The 17084-nt window shown below is 35.7% G+C and overlaps 1 protein-coding gene across 2 annotated transcripts in view; it reads left to right on the top strand.

Moving 5' to 3' along the window:
• The window catches only part of RAB6A (RAB6A, member RAS oncogene family), an 81679-nt gene that overhangs the window by 34639 nt on the left and 29956 nt on the right, over positions 1-17084 (top strand). Inside the window, exons 3-6 of one of the 2 annotated variants that reach the window (XM_014842069.3) lie at positions 7145-7198; positions 8592-8697; positions 10698-10809; positions 16122-16215. In XM_014842069.3, coding sequence (XP_014697555.1) covers positions 7145-7198; positions 8592-8697; positions 10698-10809; positions 16122-16215 — 366 coding nt within the window. Of the gene's footprint in view, positions 1-7144; positions 7199-8591; positions 8698-8763; positions 8870-10697; positions 10810-16121; positions 16216-17084 lie in introns of both variants that reach the window. The other variant, XM_014842068.3, reaches the window with a different exon arrangement.

Consider the following 17084-nt stretch of genomic DNA (forward strand, 5'->3'; position numbering starts at 1 on the left):
CCTACTTCATTACCTTTGTGATCTCATCTCTACTACTTTCCCCTCATTCTCAAATCTCCAGCTGCAGAAACCTCTTTGCTGTTCCTTGAACTCGTTAGGGGCCCCTCTTATCTCACAGCCTTTGCACCTTGTGGAAAGCTTTAAACCTAAATGTCTAGATGGGTATTCTTGTTTGATAATTCTGGAAATTTGAGGACAGATGTATGGGGTTCAGTTTATTATTGCCACTTTTTTACTTGAAAATTCTTCATAAACATTTTTATACATTTTAAAAAGTTGTAAGTTGATCATATCAGTAGATGCAGAAAAAGTATTTGACAAAATGCAACGCTCATTCATGATAAAAACTTCCAGTAAACTAGGACTAGAGAGGAACTTGCTCAACTTGATAAAGAGTATCTTTTAAAAAGCCTGTATCTGACATCATACTTAATGGTAAGAAGCTCAAAACTTTCCCACTAAGATCAGGAACAAAGCAAGGATGTCCCGTCTCACCTCTGCTTTTCAGCATTGTACTGGAAATCCTCACTAACGCAGTAAGGCAAAAAAAAGGAAATAGACAGTATACAGATTGGGAAGGAAGAAATGAAACTGTCTTTGTTTGCAAATGATCATGACTGTCTTTGTAGAAAATCCCAGAGAATCAACAAAAAAACTCCTGGAACTAGTAAGTGATTGTATAGCAAGATTGTAGGATACAAGGTTAATATATAAAGTCAGTTGCTTTCCTGTATATTAGCAACAAGCGAATGGAATTTAAGATTAAAAAAACAATACCATTTACATTAGCATCATCCAAAATGAAATACTTAGGCATAAATCTGACAAAATATGTACCAGATCTCTATGTGGAAAAAACTATGAAACACTAGTGAAAGATATCAAAGAAGGGGCTGGCCCAGTGGTGCAGCAGTTAAGTGTGCACGTTCTGCTTCGGTGGCCCAGGGTTCACCAGTTCGGATCCTGGGTGGGGACATGGCACTGCTTGGCAAACCATGCTGTGGTAGGCATCCCACATATAAAGTAGAGGAAGATGAACACAGATGTTAGCTCAGGGCCAGTCTTCCCCAGCAAAAAGAGGAAGATTGGCAGCAGATGTTAGCTCAGGGCTAATCTTCCTCAAAAAAAAAAAAAAAAAGATATCAAAGAAGAAATAAATGGAGAGATATTCTGTGTTCGTCAATAGGAATACTCAATATTGTCAAGTTGTCAGTTGTTCCCAGCTAGGTCCATAGATTCAACACAATCCAATCAAAATCCCAGCAAGTTGTTTATAGATATTGACAAGCTGATTCTAAAATTTATATAGAGAGGCAAAAGACCTAGAATAGCCAACACAATATTGAAGGAGAAGAACAAAGTCAGAGGACTGATGCTACCCAACTTCAGGGCATACTATAAAGCAACAGTAATCAAGACAGTGTGATATTGGCAAAAGAACAGATAAATAGATCAGTGGAACAAGGTTTGGAAAAAACCTCGTTTTCCAAACCTGTGTTTCTCCTTTACTGTCATACTGCCACCACACCCACATCATTCCTGACACCAGATGGGTGGGGACTTTCCCACACCAAACAATTCTGTGACACCAGCTGGGTGTCCTGCAACTTAACTCAATTCTGACATTCTCTACATGGTGATAGCATCAGATCCCACAGTGTCACAAGACTGCCCCCCAATTCAGATGCCAATTGCAAGTGGTAGCTCCCCAGGTTACCCACAACTTCTGTCCTATATGGCTACAAATCAGGTTCCTATGAGCTCCTCCCCCTTCAATTTGATGATTTGCTAGAACAGCTCACAGAAGTCAGGGAAACACTTACTTATGTTTACCTGTTTATTAAAGGATATGATAAAGGATATAGATGAACAGTCTGATGAAAAGATACATAGGGCGAGGTCTGGGAGGGTCCAGAGTACAAGAGCTTCTATCCGCATGTAGTTGAGGTGCATCACCTTCCCAGCTTATGGATGTGTCCACAACCTGGAAGTTCTCTGAACCCTGTAGTTTTGGGATTTTTAAGGAGGCTTCGTCACAGAGGCATGGTCAATTATTAAGTCCATTTCCACCCCTCTGCCATCTCTAGAGAACAGGGAGTGGGGCTGAAAATTCCAAAGTTCTAATCATGGCTTGGTCTTTCTGGTGACCAGCCCCCATCTAGGAGGCACCCAGAGTTGCCTCATTAGAACAAGAGATGCTCCTAGTGCTCTTTTTTAAAATTTTATTTATTTTATTTATTTTTATTTTTCCTTTTCCTCCTCAAAGCCCCCTGCTACATAGTTGTGTATTTTTAGTTATGAGTCCTTCTAGTTGTGGCATTTGGAATGCCACCTCAGTATGGCTTGATGAGCGGTGGGTGCCATGTCCACGCCCGGGATCCGAACAGGCAAAACTCTGGGCTGCCAAAGTGGAGCGCGCAAACTTAACCACTCCCACTTGGCCACGGGTCCGGCCCCCACTCCTAGTGCTCTTATCACTTAGGAATTTACAAAGGTTTCAGGAGCCCTGTGTAAGAAATTGGGGACAGAGACCAATATATATTTCTTATTATTTCACAAACAGAATAGAGAGTTCAGAAATAGACCCACATGAATGTAGTCAACTGATCTTTGACAAAGGAGCAAAAGCAATACAATAGAGCAAAGATAGTCTCTTCGGCACTGGTGCTGGAACAACTGGATATCCACATGCAAAGTAATAAATCTCAACATAGAGGTTACACCTTTCACAAAAATTAACTCAAAATGCATCACAGACCTCAATGTAAAACGTAAAAGTATAAAACTCCTAGAAGATAACATTGGAGAAAACCTAGATGGCCTTGGATATGGCGGTGACTTTTTACATACAACAACAAAGGCAAAATCCATAAAAGAAACAATTGATAAGCTAGACTTTATTAAAATTAAAAAACTTCTGCTCTGCAGAAGACAGTTTCAAGAGAATGAGAAGACAAGCCACAAACTGGGATAAAATATTTGCATAAGACACTATGACAAAAGACTATTATCCAAAATATACAAAGCGCTCTTAAATTGATGTGTTGACAGATATATGCCTATGAAACTACCACTAGAATCAAGATTAAGAACATTTCCATCATCCCAAAAGGAATTTGCTTTTAATTAAGCCATTTATTAAAAACCATAAAGATCACGGAACAGAGATGACTAAAATATAAATCTGCCATTTACAGAAAGTCATTTAAATAAAAAGCTAATGAATATGAACTGTATGTATTTTATTATCATTCTTTTGAATATTTCAGAAATGGTTTAGCCACCTCTTAAGACATGGAAAAAGCAAGTTTAGAAGTGAAAAATAGTTAATGAGCACGAGTGCTTCTTTTTCTTTTGGATCCCTTTAGATCACGTATCCCCAATTTTCTAGGTCCCTGCAACTCGACAGCTTATAGGCTTCACCTAGATGACCTGCTCTGTATACAGTATTTTGATTCTGAGCAATGTTTCTATCTATCCTCAGCAGAGAAGCTACAAATACCAGTCTCAGGGACTGAAAAAAGTATTGATGTCATTGAGCCATATGTGGCAAATGACTGAGAGTGTAAGCTCAAATCTTTGGGAGTAGAACCAAATACCATAAACTAAAAAATCTACACTAGGGTCAGAATCTTAGGCTAAAGAATTATGAACTAGAGCCTGTATTTAGGGTTCTCTGGGTGTTTCTAAAGAATTTTGTTATACCCAAGTTGTGAAATTAAAGAGGCATATTTGAAAGTCCCGTTGCTGTTTTTTCAATGCAGAGACTATTGCTGCTGTTCAGTCGGACATTTATAAGGGCAGTGATGTTGATGGGGTGAAGTTATATAGAATTTGACAAATATGGAAAGATTTATTCTTTGTGAAAAAGTTGTGACTAATGAAGCCAAAATATCATTGTACTTTGGCAGTAGTAGAAGACGCTAGTTAACAATATGAGCTACAAGTTTTTGTAAGAATTAGGTACACTGCTAGATATATCTTAGTTTAGCTGTAACAAGAAAATTTGGATGATATAGCACCCTACATCCTTACTTAGGGAAATTGGCTTGATAGTATATCAGGTATTGTCTTTGAATATGAAGAATTGACCGAATGTGCTTAGCTGGCAACTTTGTTATTAGGTGAAGAGTGCTTCAGTGAATCATTTGAAGATAGCCTTCTCCCACCCCAACCACACACACAACAGGAAGACTTCTGAAATGAATAACTAAAGAGCTAGTCTCATTGCTAGAAATTTATTTGGCTAATGTAAGCTAAATGTAATGTATATCTGAAACTTAGTTTAAGTTCAGTTTCATTTCACACAAAAAAATGAATTTTAGGTTCTGGCCCAATGGCATAGTGGTTGAGTTTGGTGCACTCTGCTTTGGCAGCTGGGGTTTGCATGTTCCGATTCCAGGCGTGGATCTCTGCCACTCATCAGCCATGCTGTGGCAGTGACCCACATATAAAGTGGAGGAAAATCAGCAACACATGTTAACTCAGGGCCAGTCTTCCTCAGAGGGAAAAAAAAAATTTTATGTAATTCTTAATTCATGCTCTATGTATGATTTCTTGGCACTGAATTGATTTCATTTACAGAAGAGGAAACTGGTTGGCCAGAAGAGTCCTTAATTGACCAAAATTTAGGCATTATGTCAAAGTGAAGCAAAAAACTGTTACCTGGGAAACTGTTCTTTTTAGCTAGAGTCTGGAAGTGATTCTTCTAAGTTATTCTTGTTTTTCACCCTCTACCTGAGTCAACGCCATTTATTTAAAACTTAGAGAAGGCTGGAAAATATAGTCTTTTTAATGGGAAAAGTATGGATTTAAATAAGGGCAAGATGGATATTTATGTAGGCAATTAGCTGCCTCTGCCACACTGTCTGAGTAAACGAGGTTCTACTGGTGACATTTCTTAAAGGTAACCATATACCATTCCTGTACATTCCTCAGGTTTGTCAATTAGATGCTCTTGCGTAGTAATTCAAGTTTTTAAACCTTATGGCAGAGTAGGATATACATTATCAGGTTGAATGTCATAAAATGGAATTAGTACTTAAGTTGATGTATTTAAGCCCTAAATTTAGAAACATAATTGAAATACATAGTCACATAGTTTAGGATAAAGGAGGAAGCTTCTTTCTTTCTTTTTTTTTTTTTAATAAAAGCCTGTGTGTAACTGAAATTTACAAAACTGCTCAAAAAAATTAAGACCTAAATAAAGGGAGAGACATCTCAGGTAAATGGATTGGAAGACTTAATATTGTTAAGATATCAATACTAACTCCCCAAAGCAATCTACAGATTCAGTGCAATCTCTATCAAAATTCCTACTGCCATTTTTTTTAGAAATGAAAGAGCCGATCCCGATGTGCAATAGCCAAAACAGCTTTGAAAAAGAAAAATAAAGATGGAGAATTTACACTTCCTTATTTCAGAACTTACTACAAAAGTACAGTAATCAAAGCAGTGTGGTACTGGCACAGGGGTAGACATATAGACCAATGGAATAGAATTGAGAGCCCATAAATAAACCTATAGATCTATTGACAGTTTATTTTTGATAAAGATGCCAGGCCCAACCTACAGAATGAGAGGAAATATTTTAAAATTACATATTTGATAAGAGTTTAATATCCAGAATGTATTAAAAACTCCTACAAATCAGTGACAAAACAACAAACTCAAATTTAAAAATGAATAAAGGACTTGAATAGAAATTTCTCCAGAGAGGATATACAAATGGCCAATAAGCACATGAAAGGATGTTCAACATCATTAGTCATTAGAGAACTGCAAGTCAAAACTACAATAAGATTCCACTTCTCACCTACTAGGGTGGCTATTATATATAAAAAAAGGAAAATAACAAATGTTGGCAAGGATCTGGAAAAATTGGAACCTTCATTCATCACTAGTGGGAATTTAAAATGGTACAGCCACTGTTGAAAAGTCTGACGTTTCCTCACGAAGTTGAATGGAGTAACCATATGGCCTAGCAGTTCCACTCTTAGATATCTGCTGAAAAGAATTGAGAACAGGAATTCACAGTAGCCAAAAGGTGGAAACAATCCAAATGTCCAATCACTAGATGAATGGATAAACAATTTGTGGTATATCCATTATAAGTTATTGCTTAATTGGCACAGTGTTTCTGTTTGGAGTAATGAAAAAGTTTTGGAAATAGTGTTGACAGTTGTACATCATTGTGAATGTAATTAATGCCATTGAATTGTACACTTAAAATGGGTAAAATGTTAAATTTTATGATATATATTTTTTTAGCACAATTTAAAAATAAAACCTCTTAAAAAACTGTATCAGTGTCAGTGTAGATTTATCAGTTTTAACAAATGTACCACTCTGGTAGGGGATGTTGGTAATAGGGGATGCTATGCATATGCAGGGGCAAGGAGTATATGGGAAATCTCTGTACCTTCCTCTCAGTTTTGCTATGAACCTAAAACTGCTCTTAAAAAAATAGTCTTTTAGGGGCCGGCCCCGTGGCCGAGTGGTTAAGTTCGTGTGCTCTGCCTCGGTGGCCCAGGGTTTCCTGGTTTGGATTCTGGGGGTGGACATGGCACCACTCATCAAGCCACACTGAGGTGGCGTCCCACGTGCCACAACTAGAAGGACCCACAACTAAAATACACAAATATGTACTGGGGGGCTTTGGGGAGAAAAAGGAAAAGTAAAGTCTTTAAAAAAAAAATCTTTTAAAAAAATCGTTAAGATGGTTCATTTTCTATGTGATTTACCACAGTTTTAAAATGTTTAAATGTATATATCAATGTATATTGGAAAGATCTGGACTCTTACTCCAAACTCTACAGCAGAAGATTTCTGTCCTTTGGCAAGTTATTTTATTTCTCTGAACCTCAATACTGTTATCTATAAAATGAGAAAAATAGGGATGATAATAGCTACCTTGCAGAGATGTATAAAGTTTAGAGATGACATAAAGGGCTTAAAAGAATCCCCAATACACGGCAAGTCCTAAATGTGGAAGCCATTATCACTGAAAATTTTGTTCATTCTTACTTGGCTGTGATATTTATTTATTATTTCTTCCACAATCATAATTCCCATTTGAACCCTAAATTGCTGGCTGCCATTAAACTGTTACTGTTTTTTAACTTTGTTTTGTTTTATTTTACAGGCAACAATTGGTATTGACTTTTTATCAAAAACAATGTATTTGGAGGATCGAACAGTGAGTAATGTTTTCAGTGTGCAATTTTCTGCAACACTCCAGGATAGAAAACTATGATCAAAGCTATAATCAATGATGTCACCGTAAGAAGTGTTTAGCTAAGTTGCCAAAGTTAGTTTACAGGCGTTTAGAAAAAAAACTTATTATGGGTGAGTAGTACTTAGCATTCTGACTTCTTATCCCCAAGTGAAATCCAAAGGGGAGAGAAAGCCAAAGTATTTGTAAAACTTGATGGCCATAGGCTTGTTAAACAAAATTTGTCATCTTGATTTGGAAAAATGATGACAACTAGTATTGAGATGATAGAGTATTTTCATGAAGAAATGAGAGCTGCTAAAGACCTTTGGAATGCCAGCCACTCTTGAGACATTCAGAAAGATTTCGTTTGAATATCACACAATTTGTGAACTTCAAGATTTTGTTTGTCAGAATATGATGTATACCAAAGTGACATGTATTTACTTGGTGGATTTTTGTCTTCCATCTTTTGGAACGCTCCCTTTAAGTACATGTAAATTCTGTATTCTAGCCCACTATCCCTTGAAGAGATTTCTGTCACTTAAACAGTGACTATCTGAAATGCAGTATTTTGGGACCTATACTCAAAAAAACATTATCTCTAATGCTGTTTCTTAAAAGTGTGTGAGTTTTTTCTTTGGATGTTCTCTTTTATGTTTTAATATATAGCATGCTATTTCTTAACATTTGAAAGCTTGGAAACTGTTTTATAATTATAGAAGAACTGAATGCTGGTTTTCAGGCTTTTCTTCCTTGAATGTAGATGTGAAAAAGTAAGAAAGTAAAGAAACTTTACAAGGATTGTAGGGTTACAAAAAGATGTTTCTCCTTTGTTATGAGATTATATACAGTGTTTTGGGAAGAAATGTGTGGAAGAAACAGAAGCACAGTAGTCAGAGACTCAATTTCAAAGTGTTCTGGATGCAATGAAAAGGGACATTTTAGCTTCAGGGAAGCATTAATTCCTTTACTCTGATAGCCTGGGCTGCTCGTTGACATTTACTTTCATTTTTCCTTTTATGCTCACTGTTTAAACATCAGCATCTTGTACCTTTTGCTGTCTAGAAGGCATAGAATTCAAAGAGAAGTTATAGGGAGGGGAAAAAAGGAAACTGTATTTCTGATTCTGTGAAATCTTTCTCATTGTCATTTATAAGTCATGTACCTTCAGAGCAAGCAAATTTTTAATATTACTCTCTGTTGAAAAAGCAAAGAAGTTTTATGTTACTTCCATTCCTCACATCCCTGCAACTTTCTGCATGAGTCTCCTTTTTACCTCTTTCCCACCTTCCTCCTTTTAAAAACATTATTTCTTTTTTCTTTTTAGTATGAGTTTGGTTTTTTTTTTTTTTATTTACTTTTTCCCATCCCACAGATCAGGCTGCAGCTGTGGGATACTGCGGGTCAGGAACGTTTCCGTAGCCTCATTCCCAGTTACATCCGTGATTCTGCTGCAGCCGTAGTAGTTTACGATATCACAAGTAGGTATTTTGCAATGGGTTGACCTTTCTTACTTTTTTTGCTTGTTTGACTGATTTTATTGTTAGGTACGATTGCAATTATGGGACACAGCAGGTCAAGAGCGGTTCAGGAGCTTGATTCCTAGCTACATTCGTGACTCCACTGTGGCAGTTGTTGTTTATGATATCACAAGTGAGTGGGGGGAATTACGCATTTCTAATCTTCTTTCATCCTTTAGCTTAGCTGCATGCATGTTCTTGTCTTGTGCTTGTTTTCCATACTGGCATGTAAAAATGAGTTTTGTCATAGCAAAACTTATCACAGACCACCTAGGTCGGAGATATCTGCTTTGGTGTTTGTACCAATATGCTTTATTTCTACTTGCCAGGGTTTTTTTGCCTGAAAATTTTCCTTCAGGTCCCATTATGAATCCTCTCCAAGGCTTTCTTAGTATCCTGTTATCCCTAAGCCACACCATAATTATGGTTGGAAGAATGTTTCCTTCTTCATTTAACTTGATCTCAGATTTCTCTAAAATAAAATAATCTGCATTTAAGCCTCTTGCCAAGTTTTCCAAATCCTCCAAGGCTTCTGTTGAGCCTGTTAAAAGCTTCCGCTAGCCAGCTTTTCTCTGCTTTCCCCTTCCAGCCATCCTCTGTCTATAGAGGAAGGCAGAGAAAACACAATGTGCAATTTTCTACTAATCATTTTCATTTGAATCATATCTGGATTCTGTGACTGTGTTACTTGGTTGCTAACAAATTACACTTTTGTTTCTCTCTGAGAAAAAAATTTTAAATGGGAAACTAAAACAAGTAATAGTCTTCTCTTTTTCTTTTCCTTAAAGACTGAATAATGCCTTTGGCATTTTAAGTGACTGTGAATTTTCCATGGAGCGTTGGTGACTGACAGGGAAATGCTCTCTGATTAAAATTCTTTGTAAATTGGTTTATGATATATATTAGGCAATATTAAACATCATTCTATGTAGTGGTCCATAATTTATAGAAAAACCAAGATAGTACTGTATGTTGGACTTCTTTAAAAACATCTTATATAAACAAACTATTGATTTGAACTAGTAATACTGCTACTTTTTTTTTTCTTCATATCTGTTCAACCAGAAGTCATATCTACTTAAGAATTGCCATGGCAGAATTCTAAGTTAGAAGTTTGCCTTCAGAGACTTTTTTTTTCTTTTTTTCTTTTCCGTTAGGTGCTATATGCCATCTTTCTTTTCTTGAAGCTTTACTTTGGGTTGCTACTTGTTTAAGATAATGTATGTTCATTATTGTGCATTGACAAGTTTTGCAGCTTTAAAATGTTTGTGCTTACTTTAACCAAATCAAATGAAACCTAGTGTATTTTTCTTTAAAAATTGTGTATATGAGGTTAAAATATTAGTGAACTGTTTTCTTTAGCTGATGTAAAAAGTGTTGAAGTACTCTACTTAGAATCCAGTTCTAGAAAGGATGGATTTTGTTACAAGTGATTCTGATGCATTAAACTAATAAACTTCAAGTTAAAGTGATCACAAACTGAATAAGCAATGCAAATAGAGTGGTGTTGAAAGCTATTTAAAGGCTTTACAAATTTTCTGGATGTGTTGGGACTTACTGGCTGACATACTTTGGAGATGCTTTCTTTGTCATGTTTGGTATGTGTAAGTAATCAAAAAAGCGTTGTGGCAATGTGACACCATATTATCTGCCATAGCTGTCCTTACATTTTAAAAGTTTTTTTTCAATTGCATATAGTACACTGCACTCATTTGGTCACATCCAAAAATTTTAAACTGCTATAAAAGGAATCTAAACGATTTTATTCTTGTGATTTGTTTAGATCACTGACAGTTGCACTCAGATAAAATGGAGTTATGTTGCAGGCACATTAAAAGTGAGTCCTAATGTGCCAGTCCCCTTCCAACTTCCAGGGCTTTTTTTTTCTTTCTTTTTTTGGTCCATGACTTGGGGAGGCATTTGCAGTAACACTAATCTCTCTGTCCACCCTCCCATACCAGATGTTAACTCATTCCAGCAAACTACGAAATGGATTGATGATGTCAGAACAGAAAGAGGAAGTGATGTTATCATCATGCTAGTAGGAAATAAAACAGACCTTGCTGACAAGAGGTATGGAGTGATTTTGTACGTGTATGGAATGTTTGATTTCTTTGTTAAACAGCCTGATAGTTTTGTTACGGGAGAATTGTTTTGAAAGGAGACATGTTTAATCCTTAAGTTTATATCCCCGTTTTCTTTAGTGTGGGAACCTAAAATATAAATGTAAACATTAAACTCAGTCCTTAAAGGAAAATTAGTGTTTTTGTTTTGTGTAACTACGTGTGTGAATAACTCTCATGCAAGATTATTTAAATTTGGAAAAAAGATTGTTTACACATGAAGTGGATAGCTGTTTTGCTTGTTTTAGGCCAAAGAACAAAATGTTTTAAAAAATAAATCTTATCTTTAAAAAATATTTATAATGATTAAATGCACACTTTCTTGGTAGTCTTCTTATAAATATTCATTGTAATTCAGTGGTGTAGTGTTTTCTTTTCTTTGTTTTTTTTTTTTTCCTTAAATTGTATGATTGAGCCAGACTGTGTGGTTGAACTGAATAGCCTGATTGTGATACCTTAGTCAAATCAGCAAAGCCATATTCAAGTCACAGGATCCAAAATGTATTAACATCACTTTAGAACCCATGGCTTGAATATCTGCCTTCAGCATTCCTAAGTGACCTACTAGATATTCTTTCTGCTTTAAATAGTCTTGACCATTTTACTTAACAGTTGAAGCTTTTACTATTTATTATTTGTTTATTCACGAGTTGACTATTGAAATTCGGGTAGTGAACTTGTGCTATTAATTAAAATGTTGCGAGGAAATCCAGTATGTTCAAAGGATTGTGGAAAAGTTAAGCCCATTTCTGCCCTTGGTACCTCATTTGGAATTGGCACTTTGGTGACAAAAAAAGTCTTTCTTAATTTAGAAGTAATTTAAAAGTATGATTTTGTCTTTTCTTTATGAAAATCATTTTTTGGACATCAATTTGCCATCATATAAATCTTTACTACTTTATTTATCTCCAGTATGAGAATTTGAAGATCACATAGGTATATATTCTACTAGAGAGTCCCTGGATACCTTCATTTTTAGATAGAAAAATTGTAAATCTGAATTGTTTCCCTTTATAGCCAGAGTTTTCTAAAAGGATGCTGATAAGCATCTGTTCTTTTATTGCGTAATGTTTCAGTTGAGTACACAAATGCTAGAAACTTATCTAAATTATATTTACAATAATTTTTCTTTAAGGTAGTATTTGTTCATTGCTTTGGAATTACCATGTTTCTCAGTGATTTTTGCCAGACTCTCACCCTTCAGCTATTCACATTTAAAAAAATTATAGCCTTGTTCATTCCACTAAAATAATTTTAAAATGAGTAAAAGATTTAAATGCTTTTTAAAAAAGCATCAAAGGAAAATCTTTTGGTAGTGGGTAGTCTTTTATAAGCATGACATGAAACCCTGAAGCCATAATGGGAAAGATTGATAAGTTTGAATACACGAATATAAAGATCATATTCATCTATTAGATCAGCCATTATTCAGAAGGTTGATAATGCACAGTATCATCTAGAGTCTGAATAAACAAAAAGCCTCATACACTGAAAATGTAGCTAATACAATTTGGAGGGGGAAACGGTTTAACAACATTGGAATTTAAAATACTCATTGACTCAAATCCACTTCCACTAATTTATTCCACAGATATTCCCACAGAAATGTGAGAAGATGAACATATAAGAATGTTTATTACAATATTATTTGTAATAGTAAAAAATTAAAATCAATCTGAATGTTCATCAGTAGCAGTAGCATTTTATAAGTGAAATACTTGTAGCCACTGAAAAGAATGAGAGGAATTTATTGCTAACACATGAAGCTTACAAAACTATTTAATCAGTGTGTATAGCATGATACTCTTTCTGTTAAAAAAAATTGAAAGATGGTAGATTTATATATGCTTTTGCTTAGAACAAATTTGCATAAACATTTATGGAACTTAACTGTAGCTATCTTAGGGAAGGGAGTGAGATTATGGAGGACTTTATTGTGATGATTGGTCTTTTAAAATTGATTACTTTTGGAGTCAGAAGAAAAGTTTTAATAACTATTCAAGTTAAATGTCATTATCACTTTCTTTGAGAATTAAATACTTTTTGTGATAAAACTTGGAGGAAAGACCAGAATATATCTGTTGTGTCTCAGTATAAACACCCAAATGCTCAGTACTCTTTCCGTCCCCTGTAGCCCAGTGACTCCCAGATGTTTCAAACCTGAGAATCACTTGGTAAATATGGCTTATTAGACCCTCTTTTAAGATTCTGGCTAGAAAGGTCAACTTTTTAAATTTGTGGGGTTTTGATCCTACTTCTACATATTGTTATTCAATCAGTCTAGAGTGGGGCCCTTGACTCCATATTTTAAAGAGTCTTCCTAAGTGAGTGACAAAATCAAACCCTGATTGGGATCATTGCTATAGCTAACCTTCAGCCGTTTTATTAGGGTGACTTACGGTTCTGACATGAGGAAAGATTTCTGCCTGGAATCTTTCATGTGTAGGGTTTACAGACTAATAATCATTCAAGAAATATTTATTGAGTATCACTTACGTTTCAGAGGATGCTACTCTAGGATAGAGTAGGGAACAAAAAGACAAGTCTTCAAGGAACGTTTTATTGAACCAGACAACACATAAGTAAAAAAAATACATAAGATGTTTGATAGTGATATATGCTATGGGTAAAAAATAAAGCAGGGAAAGAGAATATGAAATGTTAAGAGTGAGTTTGAAATATTATATGAGAAGATTACTGGTGACTTGAGTAGAGAGGCTAAGGAAGTAAGAGTTAACTATGCAGATATCTTGAGAAAGGAAAGGTCCTAGGCAGATAGCTCAGAAAACGCAAAAAGCCCTGAGTTGGAAATATACTTAGCTTATTTGAGGAACAACAAGGAGGCCTATATAGCTGGTGAGAGTGATGAAAAGAGCAGTAGGCAATGAGGTTTAAAAGAAATGATAACAAAGGCCAGGTCACGTAGGGCAAAAAGCAAAGTCTCTTTCTAAATGAGATTGGAGGTTTTGAGCAGAGGAGTAACTTTTCATAGATCATTGTTTGCTCTCTTGAAAATATATAAGAGTAGAAGTGAGGGGCCAATCCAAACAAGAAATGGTTATGGACCAGGATAGTGGTAGCTTGTGTGGTGATCAATGGTCACATTCAGATATATTTTCAAGGTAGAACTGTCAGGATATACAGAGGCAATGGATAGAATACACACTGATAGAGGGAATTTGCTGTGTGGGAGAAGGAGGAGTCAAAGATGACACCTAGATTCTTGGCCTGAATAAGTGCCATTAACTGAGTAGAAGAGACTGCATAAAGAGCTGATTTGGGATGGAATATCATGGCTTCAGTTTGGGTCATTTAAAGTTTAGAATGGCTGTTAGATATCCTCATATCTAATTAGATGTCAGGTAGGCAGCTGGCTATATGAGTCTGGAATTCAGAGTAGTGATCCAGGCTAGATAGATAAGTTTGGGAGTCATCAGCATATAGATGGAATTCCAAACTATGAGACTGCATGGGATCACCAAGTGAGTAACTATAGATAGAGAAGAGGTCCAAGAAGTAAGTTTTAGGGCATCTGACAGAATTGTTTTTAGGAAATTTACACATTTAGAACTAAAGTTCTGCAGATTGTCAACTTAATCTCAAATAGTTAAGAAAAGAAATGTGTGGTTTTAAAAATTTATACACACACATAAATACATAGAGAATAAGAAGATAAAACAAGCAGATGTAGTAAAACATTAACAATTGGCTTGTTATGTAAGAGAATGTCCTTGTTTTTAGAGCATGGAGAATTTCTGGAATAATATCTTCTTGTAGACAAGAAGCGAGTGGAATCTAGAACATAAATCTTAAGTTTGGGGAGAAAGTTGCTCCATAGTAACAGGACTAGAGGTAGAATGTAAGGGCACACACACAAGTAGATCAGTAGATAGACGTAGTGTGGGAGCTTGTGAAAATTCTCTTGCATTGCTTCGGTTTTCTGTGTGTGTGTGACAAAGCAGAGTTTATCAGCTGATAGTTTAGATTCATTTCATTGGAATACTTGCATATTTATTAAAGACCTATGTGCCAGCTAGGTACTAGGAACATGAAGATAAATGAGATAACCTTGCACTTGAGGAGCTCCTAATTTGAGACACACTGCTAATTATAATGTATTACAAAATGCCCTCTAAAAGAAGTATTAAAATATCAATACTGTGTATTAAGACATTTTAACATACATGTCTTTTGACTCACTTGTTCTAATTTTACAAATCCACAAAATCCAACCTAAGGAATTAATCCACAGTGCACAAAATATTAAGCACAAAGATGTTTATAGCAATAGCTTTCACAATAGTGTTAAATTTGAAAACAACTTACACTCTTAACAGTTTGGGAATGGTTATATAAATTATAGTAGCAAATTGACAAATTAGCCATAAAAATTATTCTACACAAAGTTTTTAATCACAGGATAAATACTTATGATCAGAGAAAATAGCAGACTATTAAGTTTGTTGTTTTGTTGTTATTGTTGTTGTTTTTGAGGAAGATTAGCCCTGAGCTGACGTCCACCACCAATCCCCCTCTTTTTGCTGAGGAAGATTGGCCCTGAGGCATGCCCATCTTCCTCTATTTTATATGTGGGACATCTGCCACAGCATGACTCGCTAAGGGTCCACACCTGGGATCCAAACTGGCGAAACCTGGGCCGCTGAAGCGAAGTGCATGAACTTAACCACTGCGCCACCAGGCTGGCCCCCAGACTATTAAGTTCATTTGTTTGTTTTAATTTTTTTTTTTTGAGATTGGCACCTGAGCTAACATCTGTTGCCAATCTTCTTTTTTCTTCTTTTTCTCCCCAAAGCCCCCAGTACATAGTTGTATGTTCTAGTTGTAGGTCCTTCTGGCTCTGCTATGTGGGATGCCACCTCCGCATGGCTTGAAGAGTGTTGCTAGATCCATGCCCAGGATCCACACTGGTGAAACCCTGGGCCACTGAAGCGGAGCGTGCAAACTTAACTACTTGGCCACAGGGCCAGCCCCCAGGCTATTAAGTTTTTAAAAATAAAAATGTTACAGGATGAGCTCAGCCAAGTAAAAGCAAATCAATGAAAAGGTCTCTTTAAAAAAAATAGGTATAACATAAACACAGAAGTGCAAATTTTTACGGGTACTGCAGCCTGATGAATTTTCAAACTAGTTTTGCCTGTGTGACCAGCACCCATATCAAGAAAAATTATTTTCAGAACCTTGTTTATAATCTTTATATCTTTCAAAAAGAAGAATTTGCTTATCTTTTTTATTTTTCTACAGACAAGTGTCAATTGAGGAAGGAGAAAGGAAAGCCAAAGAGCTGAATGTTATGTTTATTGAAACTAGTGCAAAAGCAGGATACAATGTAAAGCAGGTAAGTGTTCTTTGAGTATGGGTTGAGGTTATCAAATTGAACAAACATCATGAAATAATTGTGTGATTATTCTATTCTCTAGTGTAAGATTTTCTTCCAGTTAGCAACAGGAGGCCTCATGAACTAGCAACATATTATTAAACAGTGAAAAAATATAAATGTGGCAGTTTTTAGAAAAAGAGAAAAGACCTGTCAAACTTTTCAGATTGTGCACAGGACAGCTATTTTATTATGATTGCAAGATTATGTGAGTGCAAGGTAGTAAAGTCACCATTCTTTCACTACATCCCTACTGCATTGTTTCAAGGTAAATTTTCTTTATTTTAGAGGTTGATGGTAAGATTATGATAAAAGAAAGCAAGTATTTGCTGTCAGCAATGGTGTTTTGATCGTTGTGAAAGTACATTGTGGTTACTTTATCCTTAATAAACTGCTGGTGTGTTAACCGTGTTTGTAACATGAGTGTTTGGGGAGGTGGAAAATATGAGGAGACCTCACATTATCAAACTGTTTTCTAAAAGTTACGATAGCCAAAAACTCACCTGCTTAATTCTTCAGGGCTGCATATCATATACAGCAGTGGTCCAAGATTTGTAGGATTTATAGACCAATAAATTATTTTTTTAATTCTAAGTGATCAACAGAAGGTTAAAGTAATATCCTTTAAACTGAATAAGTAGAACTTTATGAAAAATTCTCTATATTGTTTCCATTTTTGGCACTTTATTTCCCATCTCTCCTTGCCTTGAAACATGTGTAAGTAATATTGAATTGTCACTGATTCCCTCCTTAGAGATACTGTTTCATGCTTCCACATCTTTGTTCATGCTGTTGTTCTCTTTGGTTAGAATACTGATTTTCTTTCCTGA

This window comes from Equus asinus, chromosome 20 (genome assembly GCF_041296235.1).
Source record: "Equus asinus isolate D_3611 breed Donkey chromosome 20, EquAss-T2T_v2, whole genome shotgun sequence".
Taxonomy (NCBI): domain Eukaryota; kingdom Metazoa; phylum Chordata; class Mammalia; order Perissodactyla; family Equidae; genus Equus; species Equus asinus.